At 43.5% G+C, this 27,936-nt stretch overlaps 1 protein-coding gene across 1 annotated transcript in view; it reads right to left on the bottom strand.

Moving 5' to 3' along the window:
- Positions 1-27,715, bottom strand: part of LOC138303648 (uncharacterized) — a 670,623-nt gene extending 642,908 nt beyond the window's left edge. The window contains exons 1-2 of the mRNA XM_069242952.1: positions 27,308-27,715; positions 7,977-8,077 (exon numbers count right to left, since the gene is read on the bottom strand). Coding sequence (XP_069099053.1) covers positions 7,977-8,077; positions 27,308-27,536 — 330 coding nt within the window. The 5' untranslated portion in view covers positions 27,537-27,715. The remainder of the gene's footprint in view (positions 1-7,976; positions 8,078-27,307) is intronic.
- Between the last annotated feature and the right edge of the window lie 221 nt (positions 27,716-27,936).

Here is a 27,936-nt window from a genome sequence, read left to right as displayed (position 1 = left end):
CCAGGCCGATGGGCCACCCTGGGCAACATGGAAGGGAGGAGTTGAAACTTGCATCTGAACAGGACTGCGCCTGTCCCCACACAAACCACTGTATACCCCCTGTAGTGTGTCTGGAGACAGGAAGGAAAGGTCTTGTGGGCACTTCAAAGCCCCTCTCTGAAGTCACTTTCACTTCAAAGGCACCACTGGGTTTTTGAAAACTGTACTTCTTACCCTACCTAATCAGTACACTTCTGGACATGAGGACATTCTGCGAAGAAGGAGGACTGCTGCACTACTGAAGGAATTACCCCTCTGCTGGAACTCTGCTGGACTTGGCTGGACCTCCACTTTGCTGTACCGGTCGTGCTGCCTGCTGCCCTACTTGCCTGGGAGTGAGAAGGACTGGACCCACACTATACCCAGAACCAAAGTGAAACCAAGGGTTTGCTGGGCTGCCTCCTGATCTACAGTCTCAGGGACTGCCTACATATCTCCTGCAGCACCTTGACTCTGCCACGCAAGTCCTGCCCTGCCAAGTGGCGCCGATCAAGCCCTGGGCCCTTGGAAGTGGGTTCTTTTGTGCTGCAACTCTCAACATCGAAGCATCACTGCCATGGTCGGAACCAGAGCATTGTCCCTCGGCACTGATGCGCAGCCTCTGCTGCAGAGGACAACGACTCCACAGCACTAACTGCACAGCTCGGAGCCAGCGCATCCCCTTCAGACTTGACGCCTTACCTTTGCATTACATGGTGAAGCGGCTCAACAATGACGCATTACTTCCGCAAAGGGAATTCGACGGTGCACCACTACTCAAGAATAGACAACTATACTGACTACGTAGATAGGAACTATTTCAGAAGGACAAGGTTGGCCCCTGTAGCCAGCCCCTGCTCCATTGCCGTCGGCCTGAACTTTGGGTTTAACCCTGGTCAAGCACGACCAGATAGCCAGATGGCATTTTATGCTTCTAAGCACTACAATTACATTTAATATTTAAAAATGAATCTCTCAACTTTTACTTATTGGATTTTTGTCATTTTGGTCTTGTTTTACTCATAAAACTATAATCTGTTTTTCTATTTTGGTGCTGAGTCTTTCTGTGGTGCTATCACTGTGTTACTGTTTTAAGTGTTGTACAAATACTTTACACATTGCCTCTAAAGTTAAGCTTGCCTGCTCTGTGGCAAGCTACCAGAGGGTGAGCACAAGTTAATTTATGGTGTATAACTGACTTCCCCTGACTAATATTGTGGTCCTCACTTCGACAGGGTGCATACCTCTGCCAACTAGAGTCTCAATTTCTTACAAGGAGGGTGTGAAAAGAGTGACAGAATGTGTAGGCGGGAAGTTGGGGAAGCAAGAGACAGAGAGTGAGAGTACTCCATGTACACAGAGAGCCACAGGAAGTAGTAAGACATGTCTTCCCATGTTTTACTTCTCACTTAACAGAATATTTCCTTCATCTTTCAAATGCAGATGCCAACAAACTCCATAATCTAAGACAAATTTCCAAATTACCATCGTTGGAAAAATCTGTCCCCAAACAACGTCTAACCCCCATCTTAAACGAAATTCAATCCAGGCTTAACCTGACTTGAAGCATACAGACCATCACCATCCAAGTCCTTGTGGATATATTACACTTTCTAGAAGGCAGAGATGCCTGTATGCTGGTAATACTAGATTTCTCAGCATTATTCAATACAAGGATCATGTTACATCACTTGACATACTCCGTGCCACAACAGATCATAATATCACCAGAACCCAAACATCTCTAAAGTGGCTAGAACTGCCCTCCACCTTCTAGGGCAACTTAAATCATCCACCCCACCTAAAGATTTGTAGAGTACCATACAAGTACTGGTCTAGATGGGGGTAATTTTTTTTTCTCAGGTTTATTAAAACATATCTAGCTTCACTTAGTGAAGTCCCGCAGTCAGCCCAACATTATGCCAAGGGGCAAACAAATCAGACCATAACACCCCTCCATGTGCAGAGACCTCCACTGATTTCCCCTGGCTGCCACAGTCCAAGTTACGACAGCATGCTTCACCCCTAAAGGAAAATAAAAAAAGGTGTTCACTGGAGGAGGAAGAAACACCAGAAACAAATCCTGATTGATGCTGGCCGTCCCAAAAGTAAGGAAAATAAAAAGCAATAAACCAACCCTGCTCTTCTCTGCCTCATAGACTTCTTGGTACCTCACCACTAATTGCTACTCTTTGCTACTGTTACTGTGTTATAGTATGGTTAAAATACGAACATATAAGTAGCGTGATGTTAAAAAATGTTTTCCGTGGGAAGAAAATACAGGGTGATTTTAGAAAAAGGCTGTTTGCGTTGACCTTTTGTTCAAAAGATAATGGGCATAGAGAGAGAGGTCATATCCCCCGGAATAAAAACGGAAATTAAAGACAGCATGTATAAAAGTGCATAATTATTAGAAATGTGAAAGGTAAAGTCACAATGTTGTTAGAAAGGAACACAGATGAAAGGGAACTGTACATTACTGTAGGAGTCACCCAAAATAAAATCTTTATATTGACCTGCCTTGAAGGGTTTTGGTTCCAATATTTACAAATGAAATTGAATGTTAATGTAAAAAAAAAAAGTAGTCATTTCAGACAGTTTCTAGCTGGCATGGCATTGCATGTGAGATGACACGTAAAACTACAAGTTTATTCAGGTTTAAAAAAACACAACATGCACCAAACGATCCAATAATACTAAAGTGCAGACAACAGCAGATTTAGGTATTAAGTCATGCATGATTTATCTGTTACTAGTCTCACTTGTTTCAACGTACAATGTCAAACGAGGTACATCAATGTAGGCACGTCATGCCATTCATAGCCATAAATAAATGCCCCGAATTGTAAGAAGTCAATCATCCTTCACACATTCACTTAGAGCAGGCAATAGTACTGCCCTATGCCATAGGTTGGTCGCTAGGATATTAACAAAGATAAGTTGAACAGGAGAGCATATAAACACAGGACCCCCTCAAGAGGTGAACATCTATCCTTAAATATCCTTAAGACACACACCCTCATAAAGGATGCGGATAAAGTTTGAAGCACTTGTGGGAACAGTGTTGATTACAATAATAAAACTAATCATCTCTGTGAAAGTACCACATGTCATTAAAAAAACGTGATTTACCAGTTAACCCATAACAGGGCTATGATCACAAAAAAGCTCACTGGTTGGTATGAAAAATCCTTATCTCACATAGTGAGTGCAAATAACTGTTTATGCCCCCTGCACAAACACCCCCAAATGCAACACGTTGCATATCTGCTATATGGGAGGTGCTTTGCTCAGTCCGGAGACACAAGTTTGTTCAGTCATACCATGGAGTATGTGTGTGACATTAATTTTAATGAACATCACCTTGGAATTTAGGGGTTGATGAGGCTCAAAGTGTCCAAGGACAGACTTGCACTCCTGTGGTGAGTAACAGGCACTTACTGCTACATCTGGTCTCACTTGCTCAAGTGTTATGGGAGATTTCATAGTATTAAATGTAGATGGAAACGAGACACATCAACTTGATACAACTGTACGTGTCTGTATGAAACAAATTTACTTTGAAACGTTATTTTCCTAAAGAAATTTTTCATTCCATTTTGAGTGTCACAAGCATTAAAACGTAATGCTGGTTAAAAAAAAAAAACATTATAAACTAGTTTGAGACTATACCATAATAAGCACACGGTTGAGGTGCTTTCATAAACAAACAGTATATCCCATCTACACTTCGGGTACAAAGAATTAGATCTTTCCTCAGCTTCTGTATATTCCTTTTTAAACTTCAGGATTAGGATCGCTCGTTATCTGGCGGTGCTGGTGGTCCGACCGTGATGCTACTGTTACGGTCGTAATGGCAGCGGTCGACTGCTACAGCGGCTAATGATCCCCTAAGTGATTTTTGCCCAAATTCACAGGATGTTGAGCTGACACGAGTCTTGAACCTGGTTCCCCCACTGCGAAGTCAGCAACTCAGGTCATTATGCCACATCCTCTCCTAGGATTATTGACGGTGGTACTTACATGTAAAATCGTTCCTCAGGCATTGTAATGCAAGTACATTCTAGGACTTGGAATGGTGCATCAAACAGCCAAAAGCATTTTGTTGGAGAAGCCTGCTCCACAAAAGCCTACTGTATGCATTTAAAATAGTAGTAACAAATACTCTGGAAGACAGCTAATAACTACTAAGATGTTGCACTCAATTTTAAAGCCACACGGATTCTGACCTGTTTTCAATGATCAACATCCTGCTTTAATGTATTTTTGGAGCGCGGGGTCTGTAGTTGGGTTTCACATTTAATGAAAGTGTGGTTTCCAATGTCATGTGGCATTAAATTAGAGTGGGGCTCAGATCTGCTTCAGGATCTGTAGTCCCGGGGAGGGACATCCGTGTAACGAGCCATAGGAGGAGATGGCATCCTCTGATATCACAGGGGCTGAGGATTTGTGTTAACCCATTGGTCTGGCTAGGGCCCCAAACCGGGAGCAACAGTTCTGAATGAACAAAAATAGAAGCTACTTCAGAGGATTATATTTATGAACAAAATATTGCGATTAGAGGTGAAAATAAATACACCTTGCCTTCAACAACTTTTTCAAACAAGTTGTACAGCTCACCTCAGTTTTTAAATAGCATTTAATATTGACAGTTTGCAGCATGGGGCAAAGGGGTATTTGGAAGCGAAGATCACCAAAATACGTAAGGTAGGTGCTTCAGAATGGAAAATGGAGCACTGGCGGAGTGAAATATTGCAACCACCATCAACTATCCCAGGACACACAAGAATAGAGGCCAGCAAAAAACTGTAGCAGTGCTACACGTGAACATGCCCACACTGCTCCAAGACCTGGCCGAGCCCAGCCTTCCCTTCATAAGTTGCTTCTGCCCCAGGTTTATTAAACTGTCACTGCTGCACATAAGATAGGCTTTGCCATAAAGCATATCAGAAAATACATTCTTGCTTATTCCAGTCATGAACGCAACTGTCTTTAAAAATTATGGCCCTTGTTACATTTCGCCTGCATGCTTGCAAAATCTGTTGTTGGTAAAAAAACACTTAAAAGGGGCTTGGAACCAGACCCTTACTTACCTGAACTTACCATTGGCTTACTCCAGCAAAGCTCTGATTTACCTGCTACGGACTGGCCAGCACCTCGTCTTCACATCACCTTCTGTCTGTGTCTTCTTCGCCGATCTTGCCGTTGAGTTGCCTGTGGACCCAGTGCTCCTTCTGGTCACTTCCTATTGGACAGTGGCCAGTGTCCTTCCCACTGGCTGCGACGCTGAAGGTACTTCCTTTTTCTTCTTGCGTGACGTCTTCTTTCTTGGCTGACATCTTCCTTTTCGCTGCCGTCTTCTCTGTCTTCTTTCTTTGTTGCATTGTTCTTTTTTCTTCCTGCATCCTGGACCTCTTCCTTCAATGCCTTCTTCTCTGTGTACTTTTATAGTTGACATCCGTCATCTTTTCTCTTTCTGCATACGTCTTCTGTCTTTGCTGTCTTCTTTACCACATGCCATTTCCTGTCTTCACGCGTCTGCAATTTTCTCATGACTTCTGTCTTCTTTCTTCTCTCTTCTTCAGTTTTCTCTCTTCTACCGCCTTCTCCAGTCTCCTCTCTTCTTCCATCTTTTCTCTTCTTCCGTCTCCTCTCTTCTGGCGTCTTCCTCTGTGTTCTGACGACTTCTGTCTTCCTCTGTGTTCTGCAGTCTTCTTCCATCTTTGCAGCATGCCAATATGTTTCAATTGTCTTTTTTTCTATGTAATTGGCTTACAAATATTACAAACATGTTATGACAGTGTTTGTTTTTAGTTTAATAAAGCAAACATTATTATAATATTTTTCAAATATTTGTCAGGCAGTTACATAGAATAAAAAGACAAAAGCAAAACCTATTGGCTTTGCCAATGCTTGTTTTAAATGCATTTTTTCAGTGCCTCGCTGGTTGCACTTTAAAAGAAACTGAAAGATAACGCGGAAAATGTAAGAGGTCACAAATTGCAGACATCCTACAACCACCCTCATTGGGAGGTCCAACAGTTCAGGGTGCTCATTTTCAGCCAAATAATTGCCTATTTACAATTCCTCCAGTCCAGTGCATTTCAATGGAAGGTTCAAGCAAAAGAGGAATCTCAGTATGGCTCTACAGGCTGAGGGGGGCGTGTGGGGGAGAGACCCAGTGTGGCTACAACACAGATTACAGCGCTTGCAAGGATGGGGGAACCAAATGAATGAAGTCACAGCTTGGGTAAAGGGGCACAAAGAGTAGGAGAGTGCAATAGAGGAATTCAGAAGCGGTATCAACAGAGGGTTGCTGAGGGGCCGCAGCTCATAATGGTACGTGGTACGTGGCATACAGACAGCTTGGGAAGAAAGGACGATGGCAAAGTGTTCCTTTTGGATTTATTTGTGAATGGAGCACCTCTTACAGAAATGATGTACGCAGTAACAAGGCGGTATAGGATATCACAGGCTGCAAAATGGTTACATTGACCTATGTTGGTGAGTGAATGGAAGGATACAATGATGGTTTACAATTTATATCACACAGCCCGCACACTTTTTGTTTACCTAACACACAGTGTCAATTTCATGACAAAGTGATTCGGCTAGAATCACACAATATTTGCTCAAGTGTCAAAGTCAGAACTTAAACTCAGTTCTCAGACGCAAGGCCACACCTCCGCTCGTGTGTGGATGAGGGCAGGCAGCGGTTGATGTTATACAAACTAGCTGAAAGGACACGTCCCTCACATCTATGAACCTACAGGGCATCCGGAGAGGTAGCAGTCAGTGGTCTTTGAAGGAGTGTTCCACTGAAACCAATAAATGTGACCACTCGTTGGAAGTGCGTAGGATGGTCGCAGGGAGAGCGATGTCACTCCAAGTGACTTTACTCCAAGTAATGTGTAGTAAGAAAATCTGATTGTTTGAAGGGTTAAAATGGGTCCAAAGAGTGGGACACTTTCAATAGGGCTGAGAAACAAATAATTTAGTGACGAAACCACAGGTCAGATGACGAATGTAGAAAGTAAATTAGGGGGGCACAGGTCAGATGAGGATGTCCAGAGTGGGTGTCGGACAGAGAGAGAGGACGACCAACCACAGATATTAAACCTGGCAAAATGCAATGGAAAACAAGAATGTCAATTAAGATAACAAAAGTCGTATGTTTTATTAGTAGTTTTATCACCATTTTCGAAGTGAAACAATAATACATATATTTGCAAAGCTTTTCTTCTACTTTTATAAACAATATTTGTGGAGAATTCGCTGACTGTAGCTAGAGGCATGAGCTTCCATCTGGGTCTTTTCCCCATGACTAAACGGGCTACATTACTTTACCTTCTTTCTGCCCCAATCCCCTTATCTGCAATAAGAGGGAGTGCAGAGAAATTCCTAGTATAAAATGATAATTAATAACGGTACATTAAAATGTACCCACCAGTCAGTGCCAGGCTTGGGAGTCACTGCAGCGAGTGAGGCTGATCTCAAGCAAGTCCAGTTCCGTGACAAGATCCTTACACAAAGAGGTCTGCTGAAACCAGGGCGGTCAGCTTCCCATGGGCCTACTGAGCCCGTTAGGAAGCCTGACTGACAATCTCCTAGTTAGACACCCAAAATGGTTTAACTTTAAAATGCTCCTTCCCTAAGCTAAACCCTTTAATACTGATTGTGGTAAGTTTACACGTTTTCTAGAAGGCCCCATAGCACGGATCTTACATGTGTTCAAATTGTTATGAGCTAACGCACCTCCTTCATAGCACAAAGAGCATTAGAATGCCAGCCAAGATCACAATGTAAACAAGTACATCAAAACAAGATCACAACGTAAACAAATACATTAAAACAAGTGGGTGGCATAAGGACTGGGCCCACCCCACCTCATACACAGAACATAAATGTGGACATTTTACATTCCCCAGACCCTTCATGCATGGTTACATTTTTCTTACCGGAGATTTGGATTTTGCAGCCGTTAGTAAAGACATTGTAATTTCAGACAGATAGTCAAAAACCAGGAAATCCAACTTCCCTCTGTGCACCAACTGAGGAACTAAGGGGAAAAAATAGTCAGTTGGCATAAAACACATGCGTAGGCTTTTGAAATTACCTGATTTAAACCTTTAGTCAAGGACTGAAACATTATGACAAGTAAAAGGGATGTGGAAACACTTGCAGCTATAATCTGGGCCGAAAAGAAACATAATCCATGACTTTGGAAACATCTTTTGCAAATGTTTGTCAACACTTTTAATTTAAGGGTCAACAGCACACGGAGGAGTAATGGGGAACAATTAATAAAACCAAGCGAGGAACATTGCAGGCAAGACTCACAATTTTAACAATCAGTATTTTAATCACTCAAAACGAATGTAGCCACTGAAGATGATGTAAATTGTGTTTCACGGTTTCGTGTTCTTCAGATATTTGGATGCAGGTTCAAGGAATACCAATATTTGATAAGACCCATAGCTTTATTAATTAGAGGATACCGTCTAACAGTCTGTTAAACAATTTGCTGGAAGCTGTTATTCTAAAAAGTAATTCATTCTGACAAACTTCCGTAATCCAAGGACTTAATTTGATTGTTTTCAGCAGCTCACTTTGGTCACCTTGATGCTCCTACAGATGCACCAAGTTAATTCATCCACATGCTGGGCCCAGATTAGAGAAGGGGTGAATGGGTCCAGACTGCGCTGATGCACATCTTCTCTGGGTATTTGCGACACAGTGACACAGAAACACACAGCATGTGTTCACCCGCCACTGCCCATTTCTATGCAGGTGGCCTTTCCAACCCATCTCTAACCTAGTCACACACTATGCTCGCCACCACAGCAAGGCCTCCTCTAAATGGGTGAGTAGCAAGTTGTATGTTTGCACTTGGCATGTGTGCCCTTTTCAGTAATTTCTCCAGATAGCAAACAGGAATATTGCAGCATCACTCCCTAAATACACCAAACAAAAACATAAATAATGTGTGAATAATATAGTCGTAGTGAGATATGACGAGGTTACATTCATATATTTCCTTCCCTTTACTCTTACTGCCAATAACTCATGTAGAATTGAGATTTTCCTAGCCTTGGTGTCTGAAAGGCTAGATTTTATTAAAGACACGGAGGCGAGTATTATGCAGTCTTTTCTTGCTTTAATAACAACAGCAGCCAAGCAAGAACTACAGTTCCCAGAAACAAAGAACCACAAATGACATCATAGTGCAGTAACCAATGGGATATCACAATGCACTACTAATATCTTAACTGCGAGCAACAAGTCCTCTTTTCTTGACGCGAACTACAGAGGAGAAGTAACCAAAACAATTACGTAGAACATAAAAACCAAAGTCATAAAGTCCATGCAGCAATCTTGAAGATGACGGAGACCGAAGGCCGACTGGAAGGAATAGTCGATGCCGAACAAGTCCAAGCTCTGTAAGAGACGTTGGTGTGCATCAAGTTGAGCCAACACTGGAAGAGGGAGTTGGCACTGGAAGAGAGAAACAGGGCGGGTTAAATCGTGGTGGGATAATACTCGCCTCCGTGTCTTTAATAAAATCTAGCCTTTCAGACACCAAGGCTAGGAAAATCTCAATTTTATTACAAGACCGGAGGCTCATATTATGCATGTTCAAAGCATTGCAATCACAGAATCTGAGACATGAGAAATCGGCTTACAATAAAAAGTTCTAAACGTATTTTCATTCGACCAGTCTGCAGACTTGAGAATATCCTGTAAAGAGGAACCTGCCCAAAAGGCGCGAGAGGCCATAGCCCCTCTGGCCGAATGGGCACCAAAGGCACTAATATCGATGCCAGCAAGGGACATAACCCATTTAACCCAGCGAGCCAGGGTAGGGGAAGACACAGGAAGGTGAGGTTTCTGAAAGGAAATAAGTAGTTGGGACGAAGAGGACGATCTCAAATCTGCAGTACGGGTTACATAAGTTTTTAAACAATTTCCAACACATATCTTGGGTTGAGAAGGAAAAAATGGATAATTAATACTAGACAAATTGGTTTTCGTACGTCTTTTGATCTGAAACGAAACACCTAGGGGAGAAAAGAAAAAGGAAGTAACCTCTAATGCTCTAACGTCTGAGACCCGCTTGATAGAGACCAAACATAAAAGCATGGTTAACTTGGCCGAAAGCTGTTTGAGAGATAATAACTCATTATCAGGCCACGAGGTAAGAAAACGCAACACCAGAGTAACATCCCACATAACATTATATTTAAGAGACGGTGTATTAACATATCTTACTCCCTTTAACAACTGGCAGACAAGGGGATGCTCTCCAACTGGCCTACCATCAATTCTTTGATGCTCCGCAGAAATGGCAGATCTATACAAATTAATAGTGCGATAAGCCTTACCTTGAGAGGCCAAGGAAGCCAAAAAATTTATAATTAGTACTACACTCGCTGAAAAGGGATCTGAATCCCTGTCCAGACACCAGCTGTGCCAAAGGGACCAAGCTGACTTGTAGGCCTTGGAAGTTCCAGGGGCTCTGGCCTGCTGGATAAATTTAACAGCGTCCTCCGAAATTCCTGAGGCTCTCCAGGACGACCCGAAACCTTCCAAGCTATGAGGAACAGGGACCCGTCGAGGATCAATTGATGTTGTTGGCCCTGGGGGTTCAAGAGGAGATCGGGGAATTGAGGCAGCCAAATAGGCGGAGCGATCGCCAACTCTAATAGAGTCGGATACCACGGTTGGGTTTGCCAGAAAGGAGTTACAATCACCAGAATAGACCGTTGCCTGCGCACTTGAGCGAGGACCCTGGGAATGAGAAGGAAAGGGGGAAATGCATATAGAAGGGAAGACGGCCAAATCTGAAGAAAGGCATCTGTAGCCAGGGCTTGCGGATCTGGCCTCCAACTGAAATAGAAAGGAAGGTGAGAATTGAGGCGAGAAGCAAACAGATCTATGGACATTTCTCCAAAGATAGAAGAAAGATGACTGAACATTGAAGGGTGCAATTGCCAATCGCTGGAATCGTGAAGGTGTCTGGAATACCAGTCCGCTACTGTATTGAATCTGCCTGGCAAGAACACCGCCTTGACTGAAATTCGACGAGGCAGACAATATTCCCAAAGATGTTTTGCTAGAGAGGAGAGTATCTTGGACCTGGTACCTCCTAGGTGATTGATGTATCTGACCGCGGACAAATTGTCCATCCTGAGAAGGATGGTGCAACTTACCCTGTTTTTTGCAAAAGTGCGGATGGCAAAGGAACCTGCAAGCATCTCTAAACTGTTGATGTGCAAGAAGGACTCCTTCAGAGACCATGCGCCCCCAGTCGAGAACTGACCACATCTCGCGCCCCAACCCGTCCGACTTGCATCGGATTCTAATACAAGGTCTGGGGCGGCAGAGAAGATAGTTCTGCCGTTCCAGGCATCTAGATGCGTTAGCCACCACTGAAGCTCTTCTTTGGATTCGGCATCTAAGACCAAGGGATCCGAATAAGCGAGACCTTTGTGAAGATGACGTATCTTGAGCCGTTGTAGGGCTCGATAATGTAAAGGACCTGGGAAGATTGCCTGAATGGAAGAAGCTAACAGACCTACTAGGCGTGCCAGATTTCTGAGAGAGATATGCGGAAGGGAGAGGGAGTGACGAATCTCCTTCTTGATCAATGATACCTTGTGTTGCGGGAGCTGCAACACCGATAGAGTAGTATCTATTTGAAAACCGAGAAACTCCAGTGTTTGAGTCGGAATTAAAACCGACTTTTGCACGTTGATGAGAAAACCTAGACCGCGAAGCAGATTTAGACACAGTTGAAGATGATCTAGAAGTAGATTCTTGTCCTGTGCCATCAAAAGGAAGTCGTCCAAATAAAGAATTAAACGCACCCCGTGAGACCGGAGAAAGGCTGCGACGGGTTTGAGAATCTTGGTGAAACACCATGGAGCGGAAGAAAGGCCGAAGGGAAGAACTCGAAAGTGGTAGAAAGAGTCCTGCCATTGGAATTGAAGAAACTTCCTGTGCGAATGATGGATAGGGACTGTGAGATAGGCGTCCTGCAGATCCAGTCTGACTAGCCAATCTCGATGAAGCAGAATGTCCCTGAGATGGAGAATAGTCTCCATCTTGAAGTGACGATAGATTATGAAGTTGTTGAAAGCCTTGAGATTCAACACTAGTCGAAATTTGTGATTTTTCTTCTGAACTAGAAAGATGGTGCTGAGGAAGCCCGAAGAATCGAATTGAACAGGCTCTATTGCGCACTTGGCCAGGAGAGATTGGATTTCGACGCGCAGAAGCTCGTTTTGCTCTTGGGAAAAGACTAGGGGTATAGGGACGTGACCTTGAACTGGCATCTGATAGAATTCCAACAGGTACCCTTGAACAGATTGAATCACCCACGGATCTGAGGTGAGAGAACGCCATGAGTCGAGACACAGAGCTAATCTGCCTCCTACAGGAGGAAGGCCAAAAGCGGAAATACTTACCGGAGGTTTGGTCTCCCCTGTTGGAGTAACCTCTGGAACGGTAGCCTCTTGAGCGACGGGGATAGAATTTCGGTTTGTATCCTGAGTAGGATTCAAGCTGTGATTGCTGGTTGAATGAGTCTCTGTTGGAATATTGATTCCTGATGGAACGGCCGGCAAAGCGACTCCTGCCTTTGCCGGCCCTGGCAAAAACCCGAGACGAGAAAATTTTCTTCATCGAGAGCTGGGCCTTATCCAGTGAGGCAAAGGTGGACACATATTTGCCCAAATCTTTAATAAAAGAGTCTCCAAATAACAGGCCTTTGGCCAAAGGACCCTCATCTTTAGAGGCCAGAGAAGTTAATTTGGGATCGATCTTTAAAAGTAGACTCTTCCTCCTTTCAATAGAAAGCTGAGTGCTAGCGTTCCCCAGCATGCAAATAGCGCGTTGCGCCCAGTTTGAAAGGACCTCCGGATCAATGGGGTTATTATCCATTTTTGCTTCTTCCGCCAAATCAAAAATTCTGGTGAGAGGGCCCACCAAATCAAGAAGCTTGTCCTGGCAACCTGACCAGGCTCTATCCACGCCCTTCTTGGGATCCTTGCCGAATTTTGAGAAAAACATCAGCATGTTAGGATCAATTACCGGAGTTGCTGTAATATTATCCGGAAGAGAGGGACGAGGACATTCTGACTTAAGTTTATTACGAGCGGTTTTATCCAGAGGATGACGCAAAAAGAAGGAAACATAATCCGCCACATGTTCTGATGGATACCACTCCTTTGAATTTGGATGGACCATGAAGGAGGGATCAAATAAGGGCTCACCAGCCTGGTCTACCAAATCATGAGACACTGGGTGAACGTCACCACCGTCAGAAGGAGAAATTCTACGCCTTTTCTCCAGAGGCCCATAAGTAAATGGATCTCCTGATCCGTCCATATCGCCATCATGGCTGGAAACATTATCATCGTCATCCGTGTCTCGTAACTGTGAAACATACAAAGGGGAAGGAGGGGGACCCGATTTATAGACCTCTCGGGTGGAAGGACCAGAGGAAACGCCTTTAGACGACATTGGGAGAGTGGCCGCACGTTTCCTGCTCTTATTAAGAGGCAACTTGGAAGAAGACATCATCTTTGAAACCGAGGCTTCAAAATTTTTTGTAACCTCAGACATGGAAACAGAAACTGCTTGTTGAACAGAGTCCCTTATGAAGGACTTCAAACTCTCCTGAAACACTTGGGAATCCTCCTCCCCAGCCATAATGTAAAAGCGCTAGTCAAAAAAGTGAAAATAAGCAAATAACTAAAGCACTGGGCACACAGGGGTTAACCTCTGAAGAAAAACAAGGGAGGAGAGGCTGAAGGGGCGGTACGAGTAAAAGGAGGCGTTCCAGTAGAAACGAAGCAGGCTGAACTGAAGTGGGTAGCTTCGACGAAGAAGAAAAAACGGGAGAAACCGAGCCAATTGTGCTCAAATGCAGCCCCAAAACCGAGCGACTACCGACGAGGTATGGCGGCAGGAGAATGTGAAGAATCTGTGGAAATGTGAAACGCGCGAGCGCGCGTCCTCAACGGCCGAAAACGGCCGTTGAGAGACGCGCTGTGAAAGAAGGAAAAAGACGCGCGTGCATTCAGAATAACATCGCATGAAGTCAACAAGCTTAAACCTTATCGTAACGGTTAAAAAGGCTAATAACTTATCGAATAAATAATGCAGGTACTTATCTTGACTGCCAGCAGCAAGAAAAGAGGACTTGTTGCTCGCAGTTAAGATATTAGTAGTGCATTGTGATATCCCATTGGTTACTGCACTATGATGTCATTTGTGGTTCTTTGTTTCTGGGAACTGTAGTTCTTGCTTGGCTGCTGTTGTTATTAAAGCAAGAAAAGACTGCATAATATGAGCCTCCGGTCTTGTAATAAAATTGGTTATTAGCTGAGGGAGGCTTAATCACCCAAAGTACTAGAATCTACAGAGGCACCACCAATGACAGACTGAGATTAGAGCACTGAGACGCAGCGAGGATTACGAGCAGTGGATAAATGTGGATGGTTTAGGAGGTGGCAAGTGTACATTTGAGGGGCAAAAAAATCAGGGTGCCATTAAGACCAATCTAGGGAGCCCCCCGTGCTAAACACTGCATATGTTTTGTATGTAGCTGGTCTTTGGACAATATAAATAATTACTGAGAATCCATGATGTTCCTATTTGTCTTTCTGACTCATTATCATTCATATCCGCCTCTTCTGGCTAGTGCCATCGCTTCTGTAGGTAATCAGCAAAATTTACATAGCAATTTATGACCAGTCTTTTTTGAGGTACTCATGTTAGGCCTCGTTTTGTAGTGCACTTCTCGTCTAGAGACTCTATGGTTCCACTATGCACTATCATCTACTACTACGCCCAATTAACATGAAATGTGGGGCCAACTATGAACTAATGCTACTCATGTTACTCCAAAAGGTTACTATCGATTTCCTATTAATTTATTAACTCCTACTCTAGCAATTATACCTCTACTATTGACTTATACTGGCAGAGACACAGTGACCTGCAGGCTAAATAACACTACACATTGTTACCAATGTGATCCATCATCGCTAATTTAGTCCCATATTTATACTTTTTCCCACAAAACTGCGCTAATGCAGTTTTGCGGCAAAAAGATAAGCGCCGGCTTGTGCCACTCCACAGCACCAGCCGGGCGCCATATTGAAGGAATGGTGCAAGGTGGCGCTAAGCCTGGCCTAACGAAAAAAAAAAACAACAACATTAGTCGGGGGCGGCGGTAGAGGAAATGGAGGTTGAGCGTCAAACAATGACACTAGGCTGTTTGAGGCAAAAAAAAATGCCTGATGCACAACCATCCATATCACATGAGTCCTGTCTTATGAAAGACAGGAGTCATGCCCCCACCCCAATGGCCAGCACAGGGGAAAAGTGTACCCCTGGGCATGGCAACTGCACCCTGTGCCATGCAGGGGGCCCCAATTTAGGGCCCCAGGTGGCACTTAAAAAAAATATTTACAAATACTTACTAATACTTACCTGGGATGGGTTCCCCCATCCTCCGGTGTCCCTCTGGTGGGGGTGGGGGTGTTCCTGGGGCTTGGGTAGGGCACCTGAGGACCAGTTCCATGGTGTTTAACTATGGAAACGGGACCACAGGTCCCCTAATGCCTGGTCTGACCTAAGCGTTGGATAATGGTGCAAAGCAGGCTTTGCACCATTAGTTAGCCCCTCCTCCCACCATGCTTCATTTTAGCACAGGAGAATAAATATAGGGCTGGGGGTAGCACCATTTTTTAGATGGGAATGCCTACCTTGCATCTCACTGATGCAAGGTAGGTGCACGCATCCCAAAACAAATGGTGCAAACTCCTATATTTTGATGTTAGACATGTCTAACGTAAAAATATAAATATGGAGTTAGGTTTGCACCGAATTTGTGTAAAACAAATGACGCAATTTCAGCGCAAACAGAGTATAAATATGTCTTTTAGTCTTTAAAGCAGCTCTCATCTTGCATACGTGTTCGCATACAACTACAAGAGTTCTGAAACTATTACAGTGCTCGCTTAACAAGAACCACCCCTTAGAGTTAACAGGGTCAGTCTTTATTTGAATCGTACTGTGGGTCAAACAATTTTTGCCACTCCAGGGCACATTTGCGACACTGCTCAGGTAGGTCACCTGACAATGATCTGATAATAATACATAAATAGATATAGAGAATAGCTTCTTTTTTCAGGCCGTTTGTAAGGAAAATCAAATTTGCACTGGCGATTGATAAAAACTACTTGTAAAATAATTTCTGAAATCTGGGAAAATGCCTTAGATAAAAAGAGAACAAGCATAAGGAGCAAAAAGACAAAGTTGTTTGCTAGGGTCTAGCGTATTGCTTTGTATTTTAGAAATTAGGCATTGTTTTGAAAATATCCAAACGTTCGCTTTAAAATACATTTTTTTTTAAATTTCTAAATAGGTATTTGTTTGTGAATTTAGCATACTATTTTATAATTTGTGCATCTATTTAATGTATTCTTGGTTCAGTAGATCCGTGTATTGCTCTGAGGGTCAAATTACAGAAATTGCTTTGGCTGTGGTCCCTGGCTTCCAATAGTGATTCACGGGGGTTCACAAAAGTAAAAAGATTTAAGAACCGCTTGTGCGGTGTACATAGAAATTTTGCTTAGGTAGAATGTGCTTTCCTTGCAGCTTCAACTGGGACAGGACGGAACTCGCAGAATTTGACTGCAGAATTCTGCTGAGTTACAGAAAAACTCAGCAAGATTTTGCGGAGTTCCAATAACTGGAAGAAATTAGGCACGTCGTGCTGCCATTCAGAGCCGGTAGGACAGTTACAGGAGTAACATGGAGTCGCCAAATCCCGCCAATTTTGCGGGCGGAATGTTTCATAGCTCAAACACAGTGCTAGCTGCTGGTCAGTATTGTGATATGCAAGTAGAATGAAGGGTAATATGTCTGACAATAAATGCAAGAATTAGCTACTTCTGACAGCAAACTCTGCCAGTCCCTCTGTAATCTGAGGCAGTGAGATGTCGATCCCAGCACTGAATGAGAATGTAGGTAACTGCACGAGGCATGGTGGACAAGCCATCTAACTTTTGGTGCCCTGGTACGGCAATTAACTGGAGGTTCCACATGTCTGGTGTGGACAACTGAGGTGCAGATTTTTTTGACATATCCAGGCTGCCTTTGTGGCATTTGTTTAAGGATGTATTGCCATGGAGTTTGTAGAGCTATATATGGGGCAGAATGCCCCTCTGCCATTGCTCACTGGACTTAACAAGCATTTGCAATGCAACGGGTCTCGCATTTGCTTAGGTTAGAGCTATTAGCGTTGTAAACACCTAACCGGACTTTTCTTGCCACACAAATTGAATGAGAAAAAAATAACAAGGGCGATCGCGCTATGTAAAACACAGTGCGATCGCGCTGAAATTGAAAACAAAAAAATCTGAGCGTACTTGTGCTATGTAAAACTCAGTACGATCTTGCTGCGTGGAATAAAAAAAAGATTAAGTAGTGCAGAAAACATCGAGCCTCATAAGTTTTCAGTAGTTGGCCGGTGCACTCGCGGAGGGCTAAACATCGGAAAAGGCATGATGTATGCATGCCTTTCACTAATGAAAGCAAGCGGATTTTAAAAGGCAAGCCCATGAACCAATGAAAGTGACAGGCGTGACATGGGTGTGGTTACAAGCCCAAAGAGCAATTACAACAGGGACAGAGCATTTGTGCGCTCAACCCTAAAAAGGAGTCTGGTTGAGAGATTCCACTTGCAGGATTTGGGAGGCTCCCCATTTTCCCCATGGTGATTGTTAGTTTACAAGGCTACTGGCAAGAGGAAAAGCCGCATGGAGGGCTCTGAAGGGAGAGTGTGGAGAGATTGCTAGAAGGCGCAGAAGGCATATCACTAAACTGTGTGATGCTAATAAAGTCAGTGGGGCCACTGATATGGTCCACAGGTGAGGCTGTGGCTCCACAGCTTCCGCATCTAACTCATGCTCAAGCACTCTGACGAGAATCATCTGGTAAAGCCTTGGAAGTTTCACCATGACTGAGAAGCCAGAGAAGACGGGCAGATTAACAATTAAAAAGAGGTAGAGTATGCCCCTCAAGCAGTGCCTAATTTGTGCTCGTTGTTTCCGGTGCTGAGCACCGGCACTTATTTGTGAGGGCCGGGGCTTATTCTTATGCCTCAAGCATTTGCTGCGAGCAAAAGACAAATGTGAAAGACAGAAGAAGGAAAAACTAAAAAATGCCATAAAGGGAGAAAGTAGAAAGTTGCAGGATGAGCTGAAGGAGCAGGGGTGGCCGTAAATGGATTGAAGAGGCCCGAGATTGCTTCAGGATTACACTGCCTCAGTATTCAGTGCTGGCAGAATTAATTACAGAAGCCTCGTGTTTACGAGAAGGGCTTTGAGCACCGGCACCTCTTAATTTAAAAATTAAGCACTGCTCTCAAGAGAAACATACAATTAACCTGGTTTTCCCATCATTGGTGCTTTATGAGTCAGAAAAATGTGCATCATCACTAACATGAATCACTTGTTGCTGGAAGTACCCAATACATTTAGAGGGGATATTAGACTGATTCCAGTGCTATGAGACTCAAGCTAGTAGGAGTGAATCTTAACCACTGAGGGTATCAGGCGGGAGGAAAAGTGGGCGAGTCTGAGGTTCACCATCAAAGAGTACGCATCTAAAAGGAAAAAAAGAGAGAGGGATTGAATGATGGGGCCGCACAAGGGACGTACAGATTGAGGCACTGCTGACTAATGTTACTTACTAGCTTTACAGTCTCTAATTATGTTAACACGTGGATATATCAGTTTTGTGAATACCCTTGTTCTTCTGACTCTCTAACTAGACAGTTGATTGTTGTGAGAGTTGCAGATGAGAGCCAGAACTCTTAACCGGTAATCAGACTGGCTATCACACTTTCAGCATTGCAAAGAACGCTAAGAGTTTTATTTTCTGCTGTACTTTAAAAAAAAGAATGCTTACATTTGACAGATTACAATACATTCATATTTGGGCATATCAGGTAGGCGCTTTACTACTTACAGTCATCATATGTGCTCCTAGCGCTTCCCTAATTTGCCTTGGGCCATACATATTGAAACAGTTGCAGAATTTCCATAATCCACGTCTATATTCGCCTCGAGATGACAGAGACTTTCAAACACCGAGAAATCCACAGAGCTCTTGCAACACATCTCTACTCAGATTTCTATTAAGCACCAATATCCCAGCACTGGCCCATTCATTGGGCATTCATAATGCACCTCTATCCTGACCAGCACCATGCAGTAACATTCCACCATAGAGTCAACCACTGCTCATTCAGGTTGCACAGCTCGGTTGATCTACACGGTGCAGCGCTATCCCATTATTCAGAAATCCACAAGATGTCCAAAATGCTCGCTCATTCTGACGTGCAGTAGGTGCTGCATTTTCAGCACTGACACACCCACACACTTCCCCCAGTGAATCGCATTTCAAAAAACAGAAAGTGATGAAGCGAAAGGGATATCATCTTGTGATCGGCGCCACACCACGAAGCACAATACAGATGCAGATGATACACTGTTTGCATATCATATACTACAATCTGAGGTACAGGGAGTGCAAGAGCAAATGGTCCTGACACAGCATGCTGTCGTGCCAACTCTGCCATTTTTCCCTTTGTCTATGAAAATTCCTCTGTATTGTTCTTTTGGCAACTGTTTTTTAAACCTCCTAATCCCTGTAAATCCTCAAATTGCAAAATGATGCTCCTAAGGGTCAACCACTACGTGGGGCCTGAACGGACTGTCCTTAAATCTGTCTCCCCAACTTGTAGCCTCGAGAGTCAAGCCACCTTTATCCAGAGACTGGGTGGTGGCAGCTTATTATCGTTTTTGGGATGTCTCATAGCATCCAGAGGTAATGCCCACCAGTTACCCTTGTTAACTAACTCTAGGGGCTTGTAGTCGATGGAGGGTGCCTTTCATGTTTATTTTTTAATACAGGCAATGTTCATGAGCATTATGAATAGACGTTGTTTCTGCAACTCTTTTCAAAACACTAAAAGGAATGAATATGGTAAATCCTTCACAACAGTACCACTGCACCTGTCGTTACACTTACCATAGCTGATCACGAATATTTAAGCTTCAGAATTAGAGTAAGAATGGCTTTTGCAAAATAGAAGAGGAGTGTTTTGTTTAGAGGAAAACCCCATTCACCACTTCTTCTCTTTTCTTCCTCATTATCAAACCAGTCTGAATGGGTTTCAAATGGTTTAACAGCAGAAGAACTCCCTGATATGTGACATTGAGCATCTTACAGGACAGTGATTAGCAAGGGATATCTGTCCAAAGGTCTCTACGTGAATTCCAGCTGGAACTACCCTGCAGTTCACCGCCTATCTTTTATACTCAGTCTCATGAGAAACCTGCTGCTGTGTGGCATACGCAAGTGTGTAGCTGCGGACTGCCTACTATCCCCTGGCTAGGACTAAGCCTGAAGGCCCTGCTGACTCTCTGCTGGTCTACAATGTTGTTGATGCCTTGCCTGATGGTAAGTACTCAGGTAGCCAAGTAGACCACAGAACTAAATCAGTGCCTTAAAGCATATTGTACCCATCAACACAAGGCCAGATGAAGTTTGCTGAAGAAACATTGAACAATAACTGATGTTCAAGAACAATCACTAATCACATTTCACCCCTTTAACAGAGCTGGTGGCTGACGTCCAAGATCACTTGGTGCTAAACACAAACTAGACTGATGGTGACTGCCAGGAAAGCACACCTCTCGCTGCACCCACGGTTATTTTTGATACCTCATGTCACTGTCATGCCCAGTGGTCCAGAACAAGAGTGTCCAGTAACTATTCAGATGATGGTACTGGTGTGGCCTGTTACAAGGCAGGATGCTTGGGGACTTCCACCCTTCAGTGACATCCATCCTTCACCAGACTCCCTCTTCGTTCAGCAAATGCACGCCCGAGCTCGGAGACGTGATCCCCTTCCTTTGAGGTACCACGGAACTCGAATGACTATTCTGTGATCTTTGTGATGTTTAGATGTTCATGAACTTCTAGAGTCGCAAACTATAAACATTACTGATTTGCTACAAAGAAGCCGTTTTGGCGAGAGACTGGCAGCTTCCCCACACAGTGATCTCGGCTGCTATTGATTATTGTTCAGTATTTGTTTGCAAACCCTTCGTATTCAAAATTAATGTTCTGCACTCCATTGTGTCAGTCTGTGCCTTTCCGTTCCAGCTGTGTTCTGTGCTTCTACTGAGTGTGTATGAAGAACAGAAGACATTTGTGGACCCTCCGTAACTGTAATCCAAGTACTTTATTGTAATATGTTGGTCCTGTCCCTTTGTTTTCAAAGGAGGTCACAGCTTCGTGAACATTAACGTTTTATGAACATTAAAGCTTTGGGAATATTTTACAGATTCTATGGCCGGGGGGGCCGATTTCATTATTGTGCAGTGTGATTACCTGCTGCTTTGTAGGATGACTAGTTCATCATCTGATTACCATTCTCCACGTAAGATTACTAGTATTTATTGTGAGAATATCATCTTACATGTATGTACTGTGTTTGATATGTTATGAAGAGTGTTGTTTAATACACATTCTTGGTTGAAAATGTATACTTTATTTCGATAACTGTAATTTTCTGTATCTAGACCTGCTGCACATCTCCTCATTTGAGTCGGGCTTTGACTGCTCATTCACATCTACATGGAAAATCAAGGAAACAATGAGATCTACTGCTTGTTTTGGAACATTAGTTTTAAAGGACCCTCAGGATCTTCCTTTTTGGGATGTTTAGCAGTGCCTGCAACTTCATGCCTAAGAGACAGATCCGGACAGAGCACTGTATCACACTAGTTAATGCACCAAAATCTGAATTAGAAACGAAGGTCAAAATGAATAAATTTGAATATGGTAATAATAAAAGCTGTTTATGGAATTACAAGGGAGGATGCAGGAGTCTGTGCGCAATTAACACGCTACCTCTTCCACTGCTCCATTCTCAAACCACAGAAGATATTTTTTTTACCAATAAGCAGGGTAAGGTGGAGTTTTAAGAAAACTTTGAAACCAATACATGCATATTTGTCAAATATATAGATCTGATCATCTGAAATGTCTGCTAAAGAGCTACCTTATTGACAAAAGGACATTAGGTATTTCTTCTGCTTTCCCCACAAAGTAACTACAGTTTTACATCACTTGTCAATAAACCCCTAGGAGCAGATCAAAAAACAAAGCTGAGGAAACTTCTATTCTGATGGCAGAAAGGGTAAAAAGCGGGTTACTAAGATCTCAGCAAAGTTTAATTGTGATTTAATCACTTCCTTTGCTCTCCTTAGCTCTCTTATGTTTATGAGTGTGTTTGTGAGTGAGGAGAAGTGGTTACTGAAATCAAACACTTAAAGAGGATGAAGGGTAGCATGCCTCAATGCCTCAAGCTCTGATTACAATCAATATTCAGACACTGTCAAAGCCAACTGGCGAGCATACTACAAAAATCACATCTGCGTTCACAAACCTTGCAGACACTTTTGCTCGTCCTGACTTGTATGTGCACAAATCCCATGCATACAGAAAACCAGATCCGGCGGTCAAACCTTCTCCTTCACTGACTGCTCCGAAAGCGTAGATCAAACTGCCTCTACATATAAGAGCTTCCTCACTTCTTGATTTCTGCTAGAAGTTCAAGACTTGGCTTTTCGTGTAGCCCCACTTGGCCCTAGGTGTGCTTAGACTCACACGCGCTCAGCACCAGAATACCCCACCGGGTGATACTGCGATCTACAAATCTGATTAACCTGCTCAGCACCAGGATACCCTCTCGGGTGATGGTGCAATCTACAGATCTGCATAAGTTCCAGGATGTGGTTACCAGCCTGAAAATGAGAGCATTGGCCCATACACTGCCTCCCTGGGAATAAACCCCAGACACTGAACTGTGTGTGGATGATGGAGTGAACCTCCAAAAGCTGGGGCAGGATTCTCGAGTTCTACCGTAGGCAGAAAGAGGAATAAATTGAGAAAACATTCCAATATTCCACTTGAACACTAGTTATTGCCCAGTGGTGAGAGTCCGAACATTAGAGATGTCCTAAAAAAGGTTGCTCCTATACATGAGACTCTATGTCTAGAAGACAAGTTCAGCACCTCCAAGCAGACCATGTAAAGGGATATGTTGTCTCTTCTCAAACCTTGCTCCTTAGGCTGGATAGCATACAAAGGCACACGGGAGGTAATCACACATTGTGCCCACCATATGGCCAAGGGAGATGGCACACATGCCCACCACATGGCCAGAGAGGTGACAGCATACTTTGTTTCATGAAACACAGTGGGCATTATACAGACACGGTCACAAAGGAAAGCACAGCCAGGACACTTACATAGCAGTAATGTAGTATTTGTAAAACTTTGCAAAGTGCATATAAGGTATTTACTTTTATCAAGAGGTGTGTAATGTTTACACATAAGTACTGCACATTCATTCACTCCTACTGTCTAGGTCTAAAAGTGTAACTGACCAAAAACTCTATAATGATTCTTCCATTATAAATACTTAACAATTGACGTTAGTGGTTTTAGGAATTAATGGGCAGGCTGCATACAAACAGCCTACAGTTACATCACAAATGGTGATGGCAACTTCTCACGCCCTTTGTTAGCACTGATCCAAGCTAGCTGCCCAGAAGGCCCTACCAGAAACTAAGACCAGACTTCCACAAACTTGTCAAAAACTTCCTGCTGATAACAAAAACACAGTCACACTAACGCTAAAATCAACATTAGTCTGGTCCGGTTTCCATATATTACCTTTCGGAGGACAGTATTCATTACAAAATAAAGAATCATCATAATACTGCATGATGTTGTAAAATGATACAGGTGACCCTTTTAATAAAACTTCATAAACTCTGCAGAGATGTGTGCTTTGTTGAGTATTGACAGACCCTTGAAATGCACTGGATAGTAACATGCTTTCAGGATCACACAATAAAATGTTTCTAACAATACCATGAACTAGCTCTCATGGAACTGGTAAATCTGGTTCTAGGAACTTTCAAGCTGTCAGTGCTCACACAATCAAACTACCAGGGCTTTAAATGAGATTAAAAAAAGCGGGGGCGCCTCTAAATGGACGTGGCCTAAGAAGCATAGCTAGCTGTCCTTTCCAAGAGGCCTGGCCTATGTAATTATAAGTGTGGCTTGAAACATACAAATAAATTCCTGTATTTCCCATAGTGTGCCACTCAACCAGAATTATGGTGCCCTTCTGTAGGTTTTCTACTACAGCACATAACAATATTACACAATAACAGACATGCACTTAAAACAAGCCAGACCTAGTGGCTTTGCCACTGCTTGTTAGCGGTATCAGCTACATGTGTAAAAACAATTATTTTGCTGTGAATAATTATAATTGAAAATGTTTCAATTTTGAAAATGTGAAACTCTGAATAAACATTACTGAGTTCGGTGGAAGTGGCAGTGGCCTTCGGAGTTTCTCAATCACACCTGTTCTTCCCTTCACACCACTTTTCTCTTTAAATCGCTCTGTAAGACATGACAATTTTCTCCCCATATTTTTTCAAAAATTCTCCACATGTGTATCTCACACCTTATCTCTTTCCTCTTCAGCACCCTCTTTTCATTCTCTCCTGCTTGTTCTTCCTTGCATCACTTTAATTCCACAAACCCACACCCTCAGAACACACTCACTCACTTTTAAGCACTGCATTTTCTTTTACTTTCTTCTTGTTAATAACTGGTCACCTGAGTACCGCCTCCAAACACAATCACATAGAATCACAATTAAAACTGCCACATGTGATGATTGCTCCATGTGATCTGCAGAGAGGCCAAGTATTGAATGTGCATTTGTTCTGAACACCTTTATGACACACATACACTGTGGCAGTGCCTAATTTAAAAAGAATAAGTTCTAGGTATCACAGTTTTGCTCAGAAACTGTCAGCCTGTGTTACTGAAAGCCAGTGTGCTGAATAACAAGGCTGCATAGTTTTGATAGCTCGCTGTGACCCTCTAACCCACCACTAGACACTCCCTGCCTCTTTAGTTCACTCTTGTGGTAAGGTATTTCTTTCTCCCTTTGTCATGATTTTCCCACCATTCTCTTCCTTTTTGGCCGCTGTATGTGTTTCATTCTCTTCCTCTGGGTCAAAATCTCATAAGGAAAAATAAGTGCCAGTATCCAAAATGACTTCTGGTGGGCCCCACCTGGGCCCACCAGCTCAAACTAAGGACTGCACTGTAAGAAACAGGCACTTCTTTCAGTCTCAAATCTAGGCCTTTGAATCATGACCTGTTGCAAACACCCTCTTAAACTGATCTCACGCAGACACACCGAAGCGACTCAGTTGACAGCGTGCACAATATAAAACTGATAGCTGCACGAAAATTAAAATCTATAGGAAAAAGCACATACTCTAAAAAAAACGAAAGACTAAGTAAACATATGAAACGCCAACAAAGAATGTATCACTGGTATGGATTACCTAATATTTTACAGACATTGTTGAGGAATCAATTAGTGTTTTTATTTGCAAAGTTAAAGAGATGGATATAGGGCACAACAGGGACCAGTTTCAATGTCAGTTTTTAATTGCTGGTGGGTTTGCGATCCAGAGGTACCCAGCCCATTTTAATCCACGCACACCACCATGGTCGAACGCTTGCAACAGTTTCAAGCTAGTAGAAGGGAACATGGACGATTGGATTCTTGTGCCAGTGACGCCTACAAATATCCAGCTGGCAGCTGTCACTATCAAATACTCCTACTCTAATGTGACAGTGCTAGCATCCACTAGTATTGAGCCTACTCATCTTAACATTGAAAAGATGACAAAGAGACAGTCTCCAAAGAGTCATAATCAGGGCTTTAGGTGGGCCGGGTCCCTCCAGGTCTCAGACTCGGTGGTAATTAAAACCAGAAATCGAAAAGGGTTACTATTGGGCCCTATATTCATGCCCTTAACTTTGCTGGCAAAAACACTGCTTGATTTCTGAACAATTAATGTAAAAAACACTAAGGAAATCCATGTCAACTATTTAGTCCTGCTGTATATTGAACACGTTTTATTTAATCTAGCATTCCCTAAGACTCTTGCCTGTTTCCAGGATGTTGTGTTTCAGTATTTTTTCCTGCAGCACATTATTCTTGTTTAGTGCATACTTAAAACTGAGTCGCCTCCAGGTGCGTATAAAAGGCTATGATAGGGAGCTCTGGAGTTCATGTAGTGCAAGATTCTCAAAGTGCCTGACAGAGTGAAAAGGGTGTTCAGAATACATGGTTCTCTACACCTTGGCCTCTCTGCAGAGTGCACAGAACACTCTAGTTGCAATTGTGATTCTGTGCAAATGTGTGTGAAGGAGGTATACACTTGTCAAAATACTGACAAGGGGAAAGTAACAGAAAGTGCAGTGCTTATCTGTGACTGGGTGCATTTTGTGTTTGGGGGAAGGTGACGTGAAGGAGATGTGAGGGTGTGTATTCAGGAGAGTAAGAAAAAGGTGCTTAAAAGGAAAGAGATGAAGTGAAAGATATGAAAATGGACGAGATGTGAAGAGAAATACGGCGTACATATCTTGTGACCATAATGAGAGTGATTGAGACACACTGAAGACCATTACCCAGGCCCAAGTAATTCAAAGGCTCACAATTTCATAATTTAAACATTTTCTATGTAACTTTATTTAAAACAAAATAATTGTTACTCATTTATCACAAACAGCTAACAACAACTGACAAAGCCAATAGTCCTGGCTGAATTTTAAGTGTATGCCAGTTGTGGATCTGGATGCAATAACAGAAAGCTCAGAGAGGAACCAAAATAGCAGTCTGCTGGTACCCTCTGGGAATCACAGAAGTTCAAAGTGTCTGATAGTCCTCCACTTGTTCATCCCACTTAAAGTCCTGGACAAGATGATAAAGTTACCCTCCTGCGCTCTTAACTCTCTCGGAGTAGGATAAAAGAGTTTGTCAGCTATAATGTTGTAAACATTTCTTCAGATCTTTAGCAGACCAGGGTTTAAGGGAATGTTTCCCCCTGCAGGGGCAGCAGACAGCTATATGAGCTCCACAGAAGAGCATGCAGTCCTGTGGGCAGCTGTCCTCTGCAGGGGCATGGGCAAACAACAAAAAGATTCAAGGCGCGGGCACAGCAGGGGTCATTGTAAACTTTAGGGCCACATAACTTCCTGGAGCAGGTCTCCGACCATGTCTCTCTACTAGGCACAGCGCCGTGTTTACCTGCAGCTGCCGTGTCTCCCCAGAAGCCGGAGGCACACCCCACTCTGACCGGTGGGCGCCCCCGCCCGGCGCAGCCCTCTCCGGAGCCAGGCCGGTTGCTATTGCTGCCCAACAGACGGATGGGAGTGCAGAGAGGGGCGACAGGGCTCTGCCTTTTCAGCCGTGACAAGAGCTGGATCCGAAGGGCAGCGCTCAGGCCCCTGGGGCCCCAGAGTACAGCACTGCCCATTGCTAGTAAAGCCGAGCGCTGCCTCAGCAGTCCCGGGTGCAGAGCGAGCCTGTTCCCTTCCGCCAGCACAAGGGGTGGGCTAGGGAGGAAGGCGGTGCATACGCAGATGGGCGGGCCTGCTCCTCCGTGGCTGAGGCCTTCTCTAGCAAAAAAGGGACGGGCAGGGGAGCGCGAGAGTGCAGTGTGTGGGAATCCGCGTCATGCGAGGTTTCTATGTTTTGTATGGAGAATCTGGGGCACAAGTGTGAAGTGCCAAGAGTGAGCAAGCGCAACCCGCGAGTACCCAACTTTACTGGGGTGATGGAACAAGCTTAGTGCAAATGGTGCATTAAAATGTATTTCAGTGTATTAACCATAATAGCTGGAGAGGGAGGCTGAAAACTTGCAGGCAAAACACTGT

The sequence above is a fragment of the Pleurodeles waltl genome, chromosome 1_2 (genome assembly GCF_031143425.1).
Source record: "Pleurodeles waltl isolate 20211129_DDA chromosome 1_2, aPleWal1.hap1.20221129, whole genome shotgun sequence".
Lineage (NCBI taxonomy): Eukaryota > Metazoa > Chordata > Amphibia > Caudata > Salamandridae > Pleurodeles > Pleurodeles waltl.
This window is presented reverse-complemented; position numbering and strand designations above follow the sequence as displayed.